This window comes from Eublepharis macularius, chromosome 15 (genome assembly GCF_028583425.1).
Source record: "Eublepharis macularius isolate TG4126 chromosome 15, MPM_Emac_v1.0, whole genome shotgun sequence".
In the NCBI taxonomy this organism is placed as follows: domain Eukaryota; kingdom Metazoa; phylum Chordata; class Lepidosauria; order Squamata; family Eublepharidae; genus Eublepharis; species Eublepharis macularius.
Window position 1 is genome coordinate 35,363,559 of NC_072804.1, and position 15,360 is coordinate 35,378,918.

General features: G+C 45.8%; 1 protein-coding gene across 1 annotated transcript in view; it reads right to left on the reverse strand.

Moving 5' to 3' along the window:
* Positions 1-564: 564 nt before the first annotated feature.
* COL9A2 (collagen type IX alpha 2 chain) overlaps positions 565-15,360 on the reverse strand; it is a 56,395-nt gene continuing 41,599 nt past the window's right edge. The window contains exons 26-32 of the mRNA XM_054998874.1: positions 14,702-14,746; positions 12,636-12,668; positions 11,174-11,320; positions 6,577-6,631; positions 5,381-5,569; positions 2,161-2,238; positions 565-1,947 (exon numbers count right to left, since the gene is read on the reverse strand). Coding sequence (XP_054854849.1) covers positions 1,742-1,947; positions 2,161-2,238; positions 5,381-5,569; positions 6,577-6,631; positions 11,174-11,320; positions 12,636-12,668; positions 14,702-14,746 — 753 coding nt within the window. The 3' untranslated portion in view covers positions 565-1,741. The remainder of the gene's footprint in view (positions 1,948-2,160; positions 2,239-5,380; positions 5,570-6,576; positions 6,632-11,173; positions 11,321-12,635; positions 12,669-14,701; positions 14,747-15,360) is intronic.

The following is a 15,360-nucleotide window of genomic DNA, read 5'->3' on the forward strand; positions in this document are numbered from 1 at the left end:
TTTAAAAGCAAGTTTTCAATTCCCAAACTGAGTTTAGAGACTTGGATTTCAAATTTTCATAACAGAGTTAAAGCGTCTTGTGGCACACTAAAAACTGATTTATTGGGGCAGAAACTTTTGTGAACCAGCACCCAGTTAACTCAGTATCACGCTTAGTTCACTGATATTATAAAGATTATACAGAAATATTTTTCTTCTATATCTTCCCATTCCATGCATCCGACAAATGTGACTCCACAAAAGGTTATGCCACATGAAATCTTTATGCATTGAAGATGCTGCAAAACTCTTTGGCTGTCCCTCAGGAATTACTGATAAAGCTATCTACCATGCCCTGCCCCAACCAAAAAATCTAGATCATCTTCTGGAAAGCAAAGATACACGTCAGGTCCTGTGCAAAGGTTTGTTTTCTTTCTTATTTTCCACCAAAAAAGTGGGCACCTCAACCTGAATGATCATTGAGCCAAAAGGACTCTTCCAAAGCAATTCAGTCGCTCCCTTGGACAGAAGCAAGAGCCACCAAATTAATCATGAGGCTGATTAATTATCCCACGGAGAATAATTTATCACTGAAGTACACACACACACTAAAGAAAAGCAATGTTTACAAGTCTATCAAATCCAGAGAAGCAGGCACATCAGTTAAGTTGTTCGACATTCATTCTTCATTTTATTTTGTGGTCTGAGTAGCTATTTTGGTGGAGGAAAAAAAATATTGATTTTTAATTCGTATTTATAAAATAACCTTATTTTACAAAGATTTACAGCTTTGGGGAAAGGATGGGCTGGTCCTGGTGTACACTGTTAAATAATCAACCACCAACTGTCTACTAAAAAACAAACCCAAAACACCCATGCACCCCCCCCCCCCAAATCAGGAAAATATTTGGGTGGATTAATCCTTCCACACAAACACAAAGTAAAGTAATAAGATAATGTCAATCGGTTTTCTAAAAAAAAACAGGATGAAATAGGAGAGTTATCAATGAGATAGTTAACGAATTACCTGAGGACCAATTCATAAGATGGTTTTTCAAGAAGTAAAGTCTTCCCATAACAGGTTTGCCATGTTATTTTCACATGGCGAGGCAGTTGTGTGAAGTAGCCCTGAGGCAGGGAGGGAATCTGAAGTTAGCATATTGAACAAAAACTTTGCCTTTCAGATTTTCCTTCATGTGGTAATTCTGGATGTTTTCCAACAGTTCTACTTCACACAAACAGCTCTCTACCTGATAAGAACATAGCCAAATATGTTGTGTGAGGACTCTACTATATTATGATGTGAATTAGGGCCAAAGATAAAAGCAAACATGCTCTCTCCTCTCTCGAAGCCACCAGCAACACGGAAATCGGTAAAATGTAATACTTCTTTTCCTGGTGGTAAGATGAGGTCAAAGACTCCCTTTGTGTTTAAAGGAGTAGCAGTTACTTAAGTGACAAGGTTCCAGGCTTGCTTTCAATCCCAGGTGTGAATTTCACATGTATTTAAAATTTCTCATTGGCTTTTCATGCCCCACAATCTAAGCTACTCGCAGTGGCCAAGTGTTGTCTTTTTGCCAACGCAGAATGAACGGATGGGTTGATGCCCAATAAGGCTGAGGTTCCTCATTCCCATGGAGGATTTCTTTTGGTTGGTTCCCCATTTCTTTGGTCCACAGCCCTGGAATGTTGGTCTTGTAAGGTCAGTGGTGGAGATCTTGCCGACTTGAGTTTGCAAGGGAAGTTTTTCCCTCGACTAAATTCAGTACGAAGGTCCTTTGACAGCGCCTGGTTCAGTCAAGCGGGCCGAGGCATAGGCAGAGGCACCTAAGCAGGCAGCAGCCTCACAAAATCCAGGAAGTCCAGCAGGCCCAGGTAAACCAGGCCGTCCAGCTTGTCCTGAAATGCCCGGAGAACCTCGTTCACCATCTTTGCCATTGATGGCTTGGCCAGGATGACCAGGGAGACCTAGAAGAACAAAATGGATGAGTTCTCTGTGCTCGTGAACCTTCAGGAACATATGATCTCTCTCTCTCAAAAGAGACAACTGACCAATGGGGGAATGTGAGGAATGAGCATCGTTTGCATACAAGAAGGCATCAGCACCTGTTCCATTGCCGATTCACCTTTGTGGCATCTCTGTCCCTCTTTAACTTTGGTCCACCACAGCAGGAACCTTACCTGGGATACCTGGTGGCCCTGGCATCCCTTGATGTCCACGCCCGGGCTCTCCTTGCTCTCCTTTCTCACCCCTCTTCCCTATAAGTTTGGAAGGGAGAAAAGCCAGAGAGTTTGACTGCTACATATTCAACGTGTTGCAGAAAGGGCAATTTGGCTACTGCTTTATTTAAGATATTTCCAACCCCACTTCCAATGACAACATTTCCAAGCTGGTTTCCAGTAATCAGTAAATACACATCCTCACAATAGCAAACACTGAAACCGATAAAACAGGCACTCTAAATCAATAGCACGAGAAATAGGTGTAAAACAGCAAGAAGCCAGTCGATCAGTAAAATCCTCAGCCAGATAAAACAGGTTTCAGCAGGTGGTTAAAATTCAGTCGACCAGGCACCTTGTGAGTATCACAGGGAGGGTGCTCTACAACTGGGATACTTTCACAAAAAAGTGGGGTGCCGTGTCTGTCAGCCCCCCCCCCCCATCTAACTTCATTAAGTCCAGGGACCTGAAGAAGGGGATTCAGTGATAATATTCTGCAACAGGCAAGGTTCACAGGCGAGCTTAGAGATATCCCAATCCCATGGAGGAGAATTCAGTCCCTTGAGAGTCTCAATTTTATTTATTTATTTATTTATTTCAAATTTGTATTCCACCCTCCCGCAAGCGGGCTCAGGGCGGATAACAACATATTAAAATATAATTAAAATACAGTTAAAATTCATATTCATTAAAAACAGCACATTTAAAACAAGATGGTGGACAGCCTTCACAGGGAGGGTTTTATACACCCCTTTTTTCCAGCCATAGGCCTGGCGGAACAACTCTGTCTTGCAGGCCCGGTGAAAAGATAGCAAGTCCTGCCGGGCCCTGATTTCAGCAGACGGAGCATTCCACCAGGTAGGAGCCAGGACCGAAAAGGCCTGGCTCCATTTAAAGCAGCAGGTTTCTAGCCCCTGAGGCTGCCCACTTAAAAGCAGGAGCTGAAATCTCAGAAGCCCAAGGGAAGGATAGGAATTCCAGGGTTTGGAGACAGGGCCTCGGTGCCCTGATGTAGCTCCTTGATTTTCACCAAGGTGAACAAAATAAGAATAAATGATGCAAACTAGTAACTGTTGCAAAACGAATGAACCTGTGTAAGGGAAATTGTGCAAATCTGCCAGGCGGGGTACAGAATCCAGCTTCCCAGGACATCACTTTTTATTGCCTTATTCTCCTATCCTAACTGCAGACCCTTCTGTTCTAAAAGCCCAGTAAATCACACACACCAAATCTAGCAGCCACAGAGATGTATCACAGACTCAGAGTGTTTTTGCATGACCGGTATCACAGCAGCTCACATGGCAACCTCCCAAGCCCCGGTCGAACCCCTCCCTGTCTGTCTCATTCTAGCTCAACTGGGAAGATGGGAAGCTACTACGGAAAGAATTAAAGAAAGGGGAGAAGGTGGGGGTAGTTGTGCTCAGATCCCAAGGAGCTTAAGATAAGATCACAGTAAAACTAGGCTTTAATTGGTTAGTTGCCCTGGTTTCCCTTACAAGGGATTCTGGAAACTGTAGTTCTGAGAAGCAGGTGGGGTCCTCTATTTGTTCCCAGGCATGGTTCAAACTGTAGATGCTTACTTTTCAAGCCAGGCCTAAGAAGTTTGAAACCAGGATATCTGTTTTACCCAGCTGTCCAGTCCTTTCCTTTTATTCCCCTAGAAGTTCACTGATTCATAAATCTTGAGCAGCGGAAAATACGTATTCCTTATCTTTTTGAGATGCAAGGGCTAAAAGGGCTTATACATATTTTGTAATTGCTAAGGTACATTTAGGATCCTTATCGCTAAGCAAAAGAGCCAGGGTTTCTAGAGCATAAGGGGACGATTGGATAATTAAGGGCTTAATATAATAATCCCTTATATTTTCGAAGAACCTACATTCAAGCAGGGCTTGAAAGGACAAATCAATCCTATAAAGGCCAGAAGGGCAAATACTGTTGGAATAGGGCCTGTTTAAAAATCTCCCTGTAAAACCGTTGTGGGCAGGGCTTTTTTTCTGGGAAAAGAGGTGGTGGAACTCAGTGGGTTGCCCTCGGAGAGAATGGTCACATGGCTGGTGGCCCCGCCCCCTGATCGCCAGACAGAAGGGAGTTTAGATTGCCCTCCGCGCCGCTTAGCGGAGGGCAATCTAAACTCCCCTCTGTCTGGAGATCAGGGGGCGGGGCCACCGGCCATGTAACCATTTTCAAGAGGTTCCGGAACTCCGTTCCCCCGCGTTCCTGCTGAAAAAAAGCCCTGATTGTGGGTATGATATTCAATCTTGCAAACAAAAAAGCTCTGCAGTGGGATGGCATAGTACATATAGAGAAGTATTGATTTCGGGGCAGGGGTGAACCAACTCTGCGGGCTCTCGAAATCAAGCTGCTACGGTCGATTTCTAGGACGTGTTTTTTAATCAGAGAAAATGTTTTGGATTTGCCCATCTCAAAATATCATCAGTCGACATTCCAACTACCATCAGTCTCTCATCCAGGGCTTTTATCCAAGTTGATTGGTGGGTATCCTGATTTAGAGCGTCTAACAAACCATCTTCAGCATGTTTTCAGGGATAGCTCTCCAAATACTGCCCGCAATATAACATGAGGGGTTTCCACTTCTGGGTTCAGGGGCATCTGATCTGCTATGGTTAGTATATAGCATGCAACAGAGAAGGAAGCTGTGCATGCGAGAGGAGAAGACAACATGGACCCATGAAGCCGCCTTATAGTGAACCAGCCCCTTGGTCCACTAAGGAGAGGATTGTCGATTCAGGCCGGCAGTGGCTCCCCAGGGTCTCAGGCAGAGGTTTTTCACATCACCAGCTACCTGGTCGTTTCGCCTGGAGATGCTGGGGATTGAACTTTGGAACTTCTGCATGCAAAGCAGATACTCTGCCACTGAGCCACAGCCTCGCCCCAACATAATGGTGTGCCATCAAGTTGCAACTGATTCATGACAGAGGTAGTTTGCCACAGCCTTCCTTGGCATAGCAACTCTGACCTTCCTTGATGGTCTCCCATCCCAGTACTAACCATGGCTGACCCTGCTTAGCTTCTGAACTCTGACAAGATCAGGTTAGTCTGGGCTGTGGAGGCTGCTATAAAGGAGGCTGCATGCCTGCAGCTCGTTCACCATCCTCCAAAGCACAGTTGGAACTCTGCAGAGGTCTAGATAGTTTTCCATCCAGGGATGCAGGCTTACCTTTCAGTCCGGTGTTACCAATCTGCCCCACAGCCCCGATGATTCCTGGGATGCCGCGAGGCCCCGGGTGTCCATGTGGCCCTTGGTGACCGGGAGACCCAGGGGGTCCGGGAGGCCCTGGGGGTCCCATCACACCTGCTCCACCCAGGGCAGCTCTTTTAGCACTCACAGCTAATTCAGCCAGTTGCTCTGAATGGGGAAGAGAGAGAGAGAGAGAGAGAGCCAGATGATGGGCACCTCTCCAGATTCAAGACAGACAAAATATTTTTGCACCTAGTACATAGTTAAACTTGGGAACTCCCTGCCACAGGATGCATTAATGGTGACTGGTTAACAGTGACAATCAAACAAAATCATGTGACACAGTTTTGCCCAAAAGAGACTCATTTCAGGCTGCAGGCAAAGAGAATTGCATGCATGTGTTGAAGGCTTCCTCATGAACAAATATTTTGTGCACAAAAAGAGCAGGGAAAAGGCTAGGCTGAACAAACAAGTTAGCATTATATGTACAGGAAGATGGTTTTCAGTTGGGTATCAAAGGCTTTGCAGACTAGGGTTGCCAGCATCCAGGTGGTAACAGAAACTGGAGAGTCCTGACAGAGTAAGTTAACAAAAGAGTTCAGGACCACCTAACGACCCCCGTTAGGTGGTCCTGAATTCTTTTGTTAACAGCCTCCAGGTGGTGGCTGGAGATCTCCCGGAATTACAACCGATCTCCAGGTGACAGAGATCAGTTCCCCTGGAGAAAATGGCAGCTTTGGAGGGTGGGCAATATGGCATTATACCATTCTGAGGGCCCCTCCCCGCACCAAACCCCACCCTCTGCAGGCACCACCCCTAAAATCTCCAGGAATTTCTCAGTTTGGACCTGGCAACCCCATTGCAGACCCCGTCTACAGCCTGAATCCCAAGAAAAGCTATGCAGCCTGGCCTGCAGAACGCATCAACTGGGCCTTAGAAGCACATTCCCCAAACCCCCAAGGGCTACAAGCTGTGACAGTGAAATGGGACTCCTGTTACTCTGCCTCTGAAAATCTGGCACTAGAGGAGGGCCAAGAAGGGAGGCGAAGGCTGCCACTTTACATCCTGCTTGAGGGCATCCAGGAAACTGACTGGGCAAAGCGGACAGGACATGCTAACCAAGGAAGGTCCTTGGTCGGTCCCAACAGGCCGCTTACATTCGTGCGGTACCCTACCTTGCAACATTTTGAGGACTACATCAACAATATGCTGGTCTCCTGCATCCCTGCCCTGCAAAGAGGGAAGAAGAGAGGTCTTTGTTCACGCATTGCCGTCATAGTATTTATGTCATTTTCCCTCATTTTTTAGTCCCCCACAAAGCAGCTTACAGAAAGTGATAAAAATACAGTGAAATAGAGGATGCTTCCTTTCCCTTTCCACGTATAGCACTGGGTCCCTTGCTCCCTTCCCACCCTGCTACCCCAGTGTCTCAGGGCAGAGAGGGGAGGGCAGGGGCAGCAATATAATCATCTCAATCGGCTTGGTAATCCAGAAACCAGTATGCCCGCAAGATGATTCATTGCAGTGGTAACCGTGATTCTGTGCCTCGGGGAAAAGTCCAAACTGGGTGATCCAATACAGACCACCTCTTCCTATCTACAACTGACTGTGCATGGGATTACGTATTTTGCATCATAATTTTTGCTTCAGCTGGGTGCAGGGAGAGGCAAAGAGGTATGCAGGGACACTAAAGACTGGGCAGTCTATGTGCTCTCTTTGCTTTTCCAAGCAATGCCTACCTGTCTTCGGCTTCTTTTTACATTCATAAGGTCTAGAAATTTGGTGGGGGGGAAGTGCCATCAAGTCATAGCTGACAGATGGCGACCCCTGCTGGGGTTTTCAAGAGAGTTATGGGGTGGTTTGCCATTGCCTGCCTCCGCAACCCTGATCTTCTTTGAAGGTCTCCCATCCAATTACAAATCAAAGCCAACCTCTGCTTAGCTTCTGAGATCTGATGAGATCGGGCTTGCCTGGGCTGCCCAGGCCAGGCCTGGAAATTTAGGGTATTTCTTTTAAAAAGAAAGAAAAGGTTTTCAGTATTCTGACAGCTGCATTAGATACTGAAGTCTGCATTTAGGGTGATAGACATGAAATTATAACCGTTTAGTGGAGAAACAGTATTCATTTAAGATTGGGGTGGGAGGAGGTAAATAAAGATCCTAACAGCTCATATTAATTCGTGAAGCTGTACCAAAAAGGGTACAAGGTTAGATTTTGCCTAACTTTGTAAAATGTGGGTTGGCTTACTGGCCTGAGTCACCTTTTTGTGTGGCACACTATTATCAGTCCTGGCTTAATATATTACAATTTGACTAATGTACCCACAAGCAGGGAAGAGAGAAGCCACAAGCAAGCATCCCTATGGGGAGAAGGCCCACTCCATCCCTTCCCAGCAATGAAGACTCGAAGTTGTCCTTTGGAGAGGTGTGTCCCAAGACTGCCTTTCTCCAAAGAGAACCAGATGCACAACCTGTTTATAGGACAGACCGATTCAGAGATCCCAACAGCTGGCAGAAGCAGCAGCAACTACCAGCTGGTTTCTCAGCTACATACAAATATTTTTGCTTGAAAAAGAAATCCAGGCTGGTGTAGTGGTTAGAGTGTTGGAATAGGACCCGGGAGCACAAGGTCTGCATCCCCACCCTGCCATGGAAGCTTCCTAGGTGACCTTGGGCCACTCACACGCTCAGCCTAACCTACCTCACAGGGTTGTTGTGGGGACAAAATGGAGGAGAGGAAGATTATGTAAGCCACCTTGGGTCCCCATTGGGAAGAGAAGTGGGGTATACATAAAGTAAATAAATAAAAAAATACAAAGTATAAATTTTTTGCAAAGAGGCTGCAAGTAGCCACATTGTTTAAAACTCTACAACAAAAGCTATCGATGAGATTATCGATGTGATTATTTTGGCAATCATATCAAAGTGATTGCCAAAATAAATGATTATTAATATTATTGAAAAGGTAACGGTAGTCCCCTGTGCAAGCACCGAGTCATTACTGACCCATGGAGGGATGTCGCATCACGACATTTTCTTGACAGACTTTTTACGGGGTGGTTTGCCATTGCCTTCCCCAGTCCTCTACACTTTACCCCCAGGAAACTGGGTACTCATTTTACCGACCTCGGAAGGATGGAAGGCTGAGTCAACCTTGAGCCAGCTACCTGAAGCCGGCTTCCGCCGGGATTGAACTCAGGTCGTGAGCAAAGCTTGGGCTGCAGTACTGCAGCTTACCACTCTGCGCCACGTGGCTCTTGATTAATACTATTATGATTACCAAAATTATATAAGCTTTTTAGTTCTCCAGCACTCGTCACCGGGCTGTATTTTAAAAAAATGGGATGAGGTCAAGATTGTCCAGGCCGCAGTCTCAAGGCCTCCTGTCTGTATCCTCTGTAAAATGCCAAGTTAGTTGGCAGAGATCAAATGGTGCTGAGCAAAGCTGTTACCCTGCTACACTTTGGGTCTTTTGAGAAGATAAACAAAAGCGAAGGATCCAGTTGAATATTTTTAATGTATTTCTTAAACTGTTATTAATTTTTTGCAGTACTTGGCCCAAGCCATTAGGGGGTGGTGTGGCTTTATTTATAATGTCCCAAATCTTAACAACAGGAAAGTGACACATAAAATTTAACACACTGACTCCGTAGTCTATGATGGAGTCTTTCAAGTCTCTTTCAAAAGCTAATCGCTACCTTACAAGAACCCACCTTAGACTGGGGCCACAGGGAGGTTAACCCTTCCTCCACCCCCCCCCCCAGAGTTTCATCCATCAAAACTGAGCCCTCCTTGCTCTTTATTTGCCACAGAATAAAAGACCCTGTCTTTGTGCATTTTTAAAAGCCTTTTTATGAATACTAAGAGCACAGAAGTGCAGGTATTTACATCTTTCACGTTTCTCTCTTGGCCCTTCCTCTAACCAGATCAGGGAGGTATACATGGCTTCCCTCTCCTCCATTTTCTTCTTACAACAACTGGACCAAGATCCACCAAGTGAGCTTTGTGGCAGAGTGGGGATTTGAACCCAAGCCTCCCCAGTTCTAATCCAGTACTTAACCTGCTATACCACACTGCCTCTGGCTTGGTCTTGGTTTGCAAAACCATGCAAGGAGGAAAGGGTTAAACTGCTTGTAGTATCCTTACTCCTGTGCTATGGGCTCAGTATGAATGGGTGAAGGGGCATGCAGTTGCTAGTGGCCTTTAAAACACTGGGAAAGTACATCGCAAGTCTCCTGCTTTAGGCTATTAGTCCTGGAAACTGGGAAAGGCGGCTTTGGTCTGGGTGCAAAGTTTACTGGAATCACCTGGCAGACCACTCTCTGTTGCTTCCCAAACTTCTGACAATTTTTCTTAATTCAAATTGGAGAAACTCTTGCATCTGAAAAGGTTGTAGATAAGATGCCTTCAGAGGATTCCCCCCTCCCCTGTAATTTACATGATTCATTGATATGGGCATGCCTCGTGACTGGAAACCCAAAGCAGTGCATTCATACAGAGACACAATAGGCCGCCTCTTACAAATGCAAGTAATTCTGCTGTCTCTCTGTATCAGGAAAGACTGGGAAATGCATATAGTGTAGAAACGTGGCAAATGGCCCACCTGCTGCTGGAGGCAAAACCAGACATGTGAATCATTCAGAGACATAGCAGGCAACCCCTGTTTAGGTCTGCAGATGTTTTCTAAACCTTTCATTGGTTGTTTTATCATAATTCCAGCTGTCTTGTGACCCACCAGTATGCTCTGGCACACTCTAGGAGTCACATCTGTACCATTTTAAGTGTCCCAAAGGCTTTACAGCTCTTAATCGGTTCATCCTCCTCACGACCCTGCCAAGAAGGCTAGCCAGAGAGCCAAGCCAGACAAGAGCCCATTCGGCCCTTCTACAGGACTTTAAAGGTTTATTAGCAGTCCAAGGAAGCTGATTGGCAAATGAGGGAAAGGTTGCTTGGGCAGAAAGGATGTTTAACCCTTTCCTCCCTCATCTCTTCCATGATTTAAATAGCTCCTTGGTTGCTACCATTAGCACTGATCCTAATGGGGGGATTTTTCTTGTCTATTTTGGCTGACAGAAAAGTTTGCCCAAACCAAATAGGATACCTTATGGCTCTGCAAGGATTTGAACCCAGGTCTCCACTACACCAGCACTGCATTCAGCCCCAGTGAACATGAGCAACTTTAAGGGGAACTTTTTGTCTTGGCTGCAGAACTATGTTTTGGGAAAGTGATGTTCTAATCGCAAGTACCTCATACCTGGGATGGGCAAGGTGAGTGCAGGCAAGGGAAGGCCTTTTTATCCCTTCTGGGCATGGACTCAATAGAGAACCGGGTCTCAGAGTGGCCTCAAGATGTCTCTCCTGAATGTAATGACAACCAGAACCCTCTTCTAACCAAGATGGGATAGCTGTGTTAGCCTGTCTGTAGCAGCGGAAAAGAGCAAGAATCCAGTAGCGCCTATAAGACTGACAAAATTTGTGGTGGGGTATGAGCTTTCGTGAGTCACAGCTCACTTCTTCAGCATGAGCGGTGATTCACAAAAGCTCATACCTTGCCACAAATTTTGGCAGTCTTATAGGTGCTACTGGATTCTTGCTCTTTTCCACCTCTTCTAACGGAGATGGACATGGAATCGGAGCCACAGAGGACTAACTCTATTTCCCAGACAGGAGTTTAACTAGGAAATTTGCATATTGTTGCTAATTTTTCGCCCTAGGTGCTGTGTCGCATGTGGCTTTTTCATTGGCAGGATGGAGTGTTATGAGATTCACTTACCGGGGCACCCTGAGACCCGGGCATCCCAGGCACGCCACGCTCCCCACCAAGCCCTCGAGGGCCAGGCGGTCCAGGGAAACCTCTGACGCCAGGTGCTCCCGAATCCCCGGTAGGTCCAGGGAAACCAGACTCCCCACGGACACCTTGCTGTGAAACAGGAGAAGCTGGTAAGAAGAGCCCCCTTTCCAAGTCTCCCGTATTCCCTTTGGGTACCAGAAATCTACGGCACCATGAGAAGATCCTCTCCCAGAGTTCTTTATAGCCGGGGTCCCCAACTGATGTCTGTGGTGCCCGTTGACACCTTTCTTGGTGCCCACCAAGTGTTTTTAGAGAGGGTGGAGCTTCTGATTGGCCACTGGAAATCTGAGATGTTGTACAGAATAATGTTGTTTCAGTTGCAACTGCCACCACAGTGTTGGTTTGATTTTCTCTCACTCTTCTTTCTAGTATATGTTTTAAATTATATCTCTTCTCCCTTGCAGTTGGGCTTCCTCTTTGCGTGTGGCTTCACCTCCTGCAGCAGCCATTTTGTCATTGGCTCTCTCTCTCGTCACCTGAGCTCTCATATTAGGTAGTTCTCTCTCACCACCCTTTGTCAGAATTCCAAAGGTGTCCAGGGGGTTAAAAAGGTTGGGGACCCCTGCTTTATAGAATCGGTATTGCCACATTGGCTTAGGGCCAAGCTACAAGTGACGAATGACACAGGTTGGACACTTGTAGGCATCCTGGTCTTGCAGCTTGGCTCTCCGACTGCTGTCCAATGGACTTTTCAACTGTCACTTGTCCAACATTCCGCCAAGCTGCCTACATTTCCCATCAAAACTTGAGGGAAGCTGACAAGTGTCCAACCTGTGTCAGGCGTCACTTGTAGTTTGGCCCTAAGACTAATGATTTATCCAGCTCCACATTCTACATTTCAACAGCTTGGCAAGTACCATGGAGGGTTAAGAGACCAGGCACAATGTATTCAAATTATCAATCCTTGCTAATCTTCAAAATAAGACAGCCTGTAAGCTGATCAAGGGGTTTCATTTTTAATTATCGTGGCTAATAAACACTGTCTTCTGTATACTCATCTAGTCAGTTTTTGATACTGTTTATGCAGGTGGTCACTACAACATCTTGTAGCAATGAGTTACAAGGTCACTAAATCACTGTGTAAAGTTTTTCACCTGCCCACTATCCCCTTTTTGTAGAGCTCTTGAAATCCAGAGGAGTGAAAATGTTGCTGTTTTATTCATTCATTCCATGGACAATTTTACACGTATAATTTTATAAACCTCTCATGTATCCCTCAGAGATACTTGTTTTTCTGAGCTACCCCCTTCCTGAACTCGCTGTGCTTTTCTTCACAGATCAGAAGAATTAAATTAAGTCTTTTGTTTACATAAAGATTTGTACCCTCTCTATCTTGCCAGGCTACAGTCAGTACATATTTACATTCTGCTTTGCAAATAATCACCTGTCCCTTGGGTCCTGGCTCTCCAGATTCACCCTAAGAATGAAAAACAGAAATCAAGCTAAGACTCACAAAAGCAGCCTCAAAGTTTTGAGCATCCAGGGGGAAACTACATGCATCCCTACAATTGATGTATCAATAGAAAAAAGGAATGACCACTAATTCCTCGAGGCTGGGTCATCAACAAAAATGCTTCGTTTTACTTCTTTGTCTGTGAAACAAGACAAGCGGTGATCTTCCTCAAGGAAGAAAGAAACGTTTCTCACCCCTAAGCCAGTTTTTGGTTGCTTGATTTGTGCCTGACCCAAGGATAGCTCTTGGCGGGGTGGCTGTGATGCCACAAAGAATTCACAAGCATTTTAACTGCTCAGAGGGAAGACGTCAGTATATTGATTAATAGTGTAATGTATCTGAGGCAAGTGGTAAAGTGTGGCCGAGGTGAGAAACAGGGCCTGAGGTAAAGCTTCTGGGAAGGATAAAAGAGTTTGGAAGGCTGAGGAACTGTGCGAAAGCTTGCTCAGAGGGCAATGAGGTCAGTGAAGGAGGCGGGGGCTGGATTTCCTGTACTGGTTTGAAGTGACCAGCTACATTTTTCATTGCAGAGTCTCCATGCCTATAAACTTTGACATCAAAAGCAAGTAGTAGAAGGCACAAAACTTACAGTGAAATCCTAAGCAGAGTTACTCCAGTCTAAGCCCATTGAAATCATTGATTTCAATGGTCTACGCCCATTGAAATCAATGGGCTTAGACTGGAGTAACTCTCCCTAGGATTTCACTGTGAGAGTGGTCATACATTGTCTTTTTGCAGACCTCTCCTTTGAAAGGATTGGATACTACTTCTGCCCAGTCAAATGAAGGCTCAATTCCTGAGCAGCCATAAGGGAACCCCTAACTACCTGCCACTGGAAGGAGGGCTGCTGTAATTAGACCAAGCTCTTTTAGGGCAATTCTAAACTGATGAGCCCTCAGACTGGAGGGAGAGCAAGAAGGGGTGGTGAAAAATTCCTTATCCACAGATAGCAAATGGAATAAAGACAGTGCTGGCACTTGGGCGAGTTGTACTTCTACTTAAATAATAGCAAGTATCCGTTAAGTTGCATCTATGAATATAAATTATTATATGCAAATTGTGTACAATTCCTCCCCTCGCCCTTTATCCACTTTTTGGGAGAGTTGTTGCCCTGTTGGATCATACGTAGATGGCCACCCTAGTAAAAGGTCACAACTAAGCTTGCATTAGGAAATCAACAAGATTTAGGCGTGGTGCCTGGTGCAGGAGGAGTTTGGAGAGGGGTGGGAGCTCAGCAGGGATGTGATGTAATAAAGTCCACCCTCCAAGGCCGCCATTTTCTCCAAGGGAACTGATCTCTGCAGCCTAGAGATCAGTTGTACCCTCCAGAGATCCCCCGGAGATCCCCATGCACTTCTTGGAGGTTAGGGACCCAAGGTTACAATGTTCCACCGTTGAATTAAATACACTAAGAAACAAGATTAAGGAGGAAACCCTCCGGATGGCAAAGGGGCAATTTTATGGATCCCATTATGTTTTATGAACTGCAAATTGACAAAAGAGACACTCGGTAGGATCAATCCCAAGAAACTGCAGTTGTCAGTGGAAAATGGGAAGCTTCTCCCCCCCCCCCACAATGATGTCCCTTGGAAAATAATGGCTTTGGGGGCACCATAATGGTACAAGCAATTCCTGAGCCCCCTCTCTGGCCCATGACTATGGCAGAGATTGATCAAGATGGCTGTAGCCCCTATAAGACTAACAAAATTTGGGGCAGGGTATGAGCTTTCATGAGTCACAGCTCACCGAGCTGTGACTCACGAAACTTCATACCCTACCACAAATTTTGTTAGTCTTAGCGGTGCTGCTGGACTCTTGCTCTTTCCTCACGGCAGCGATTACTCTTTATTCCGCACAATATGAGCAGCCGCTTTTTCTATGCAGAGGGAAGAAGCACCAGCACATTCACCGATTTGGCTCAGCTGAGTGCTTTTCACCTGCTGAATGCTACCTGCTGGCTCAGGCTGGTATCTGCAAAGCAAGCCAGATCTGCTTACCTTCTCCCCCTTCTCCCCAGGCAGGCCTTCGACACCGGGATCTCCCTGTGAGAAAGGAAAGGAGTCTCCATCATGCTGCAAAAGTCTGCCTTATCTAGCCAAAGACACCCCCTTCCTCTTCCACCTCCCTGACCGATAATTACTTGTCCTCAACCATTCCAGAGGAGTTTATTTCTTCCTGCTTCAACCAAGGGATTTTTGCCCCAAAGCTCGCTGCCCTGTGGAATTAGGGCATGCTGAGTAGTGACATTTTCAGAACCATTTTAATAAAAGATGCATAACAGGTGAAGTTAGCAAGCCACAAACATGTAATATTTTATCATCATCATCATTAATATTGTTTTGGTTTCATTTTGGGTTTACCTGGGTTTGTATTTTTAATTTAAATACTGAGGACCCCCAAAGAATTGCAGTCCTGCTTCCCTACCTACTTACTTAAGGGGGGTGCAGGTGGCAGAGAAGAGCTTCAAGGGACAGGCAGGTTCCTAAGGGAGAAAACGGACCTGCAGATCCGCTGGTCGCAGATCACGTTGGCCTTTCAAGGTCAATGCCAGCATTTTGTATAGCCTACTTGTTTCAGATTTATATTGTAAATCGCCTGGGGGCGGGGGGGGGGGGGGATGTGTTGAAAGATATCCTGGAAATATTGCAAGCAAATG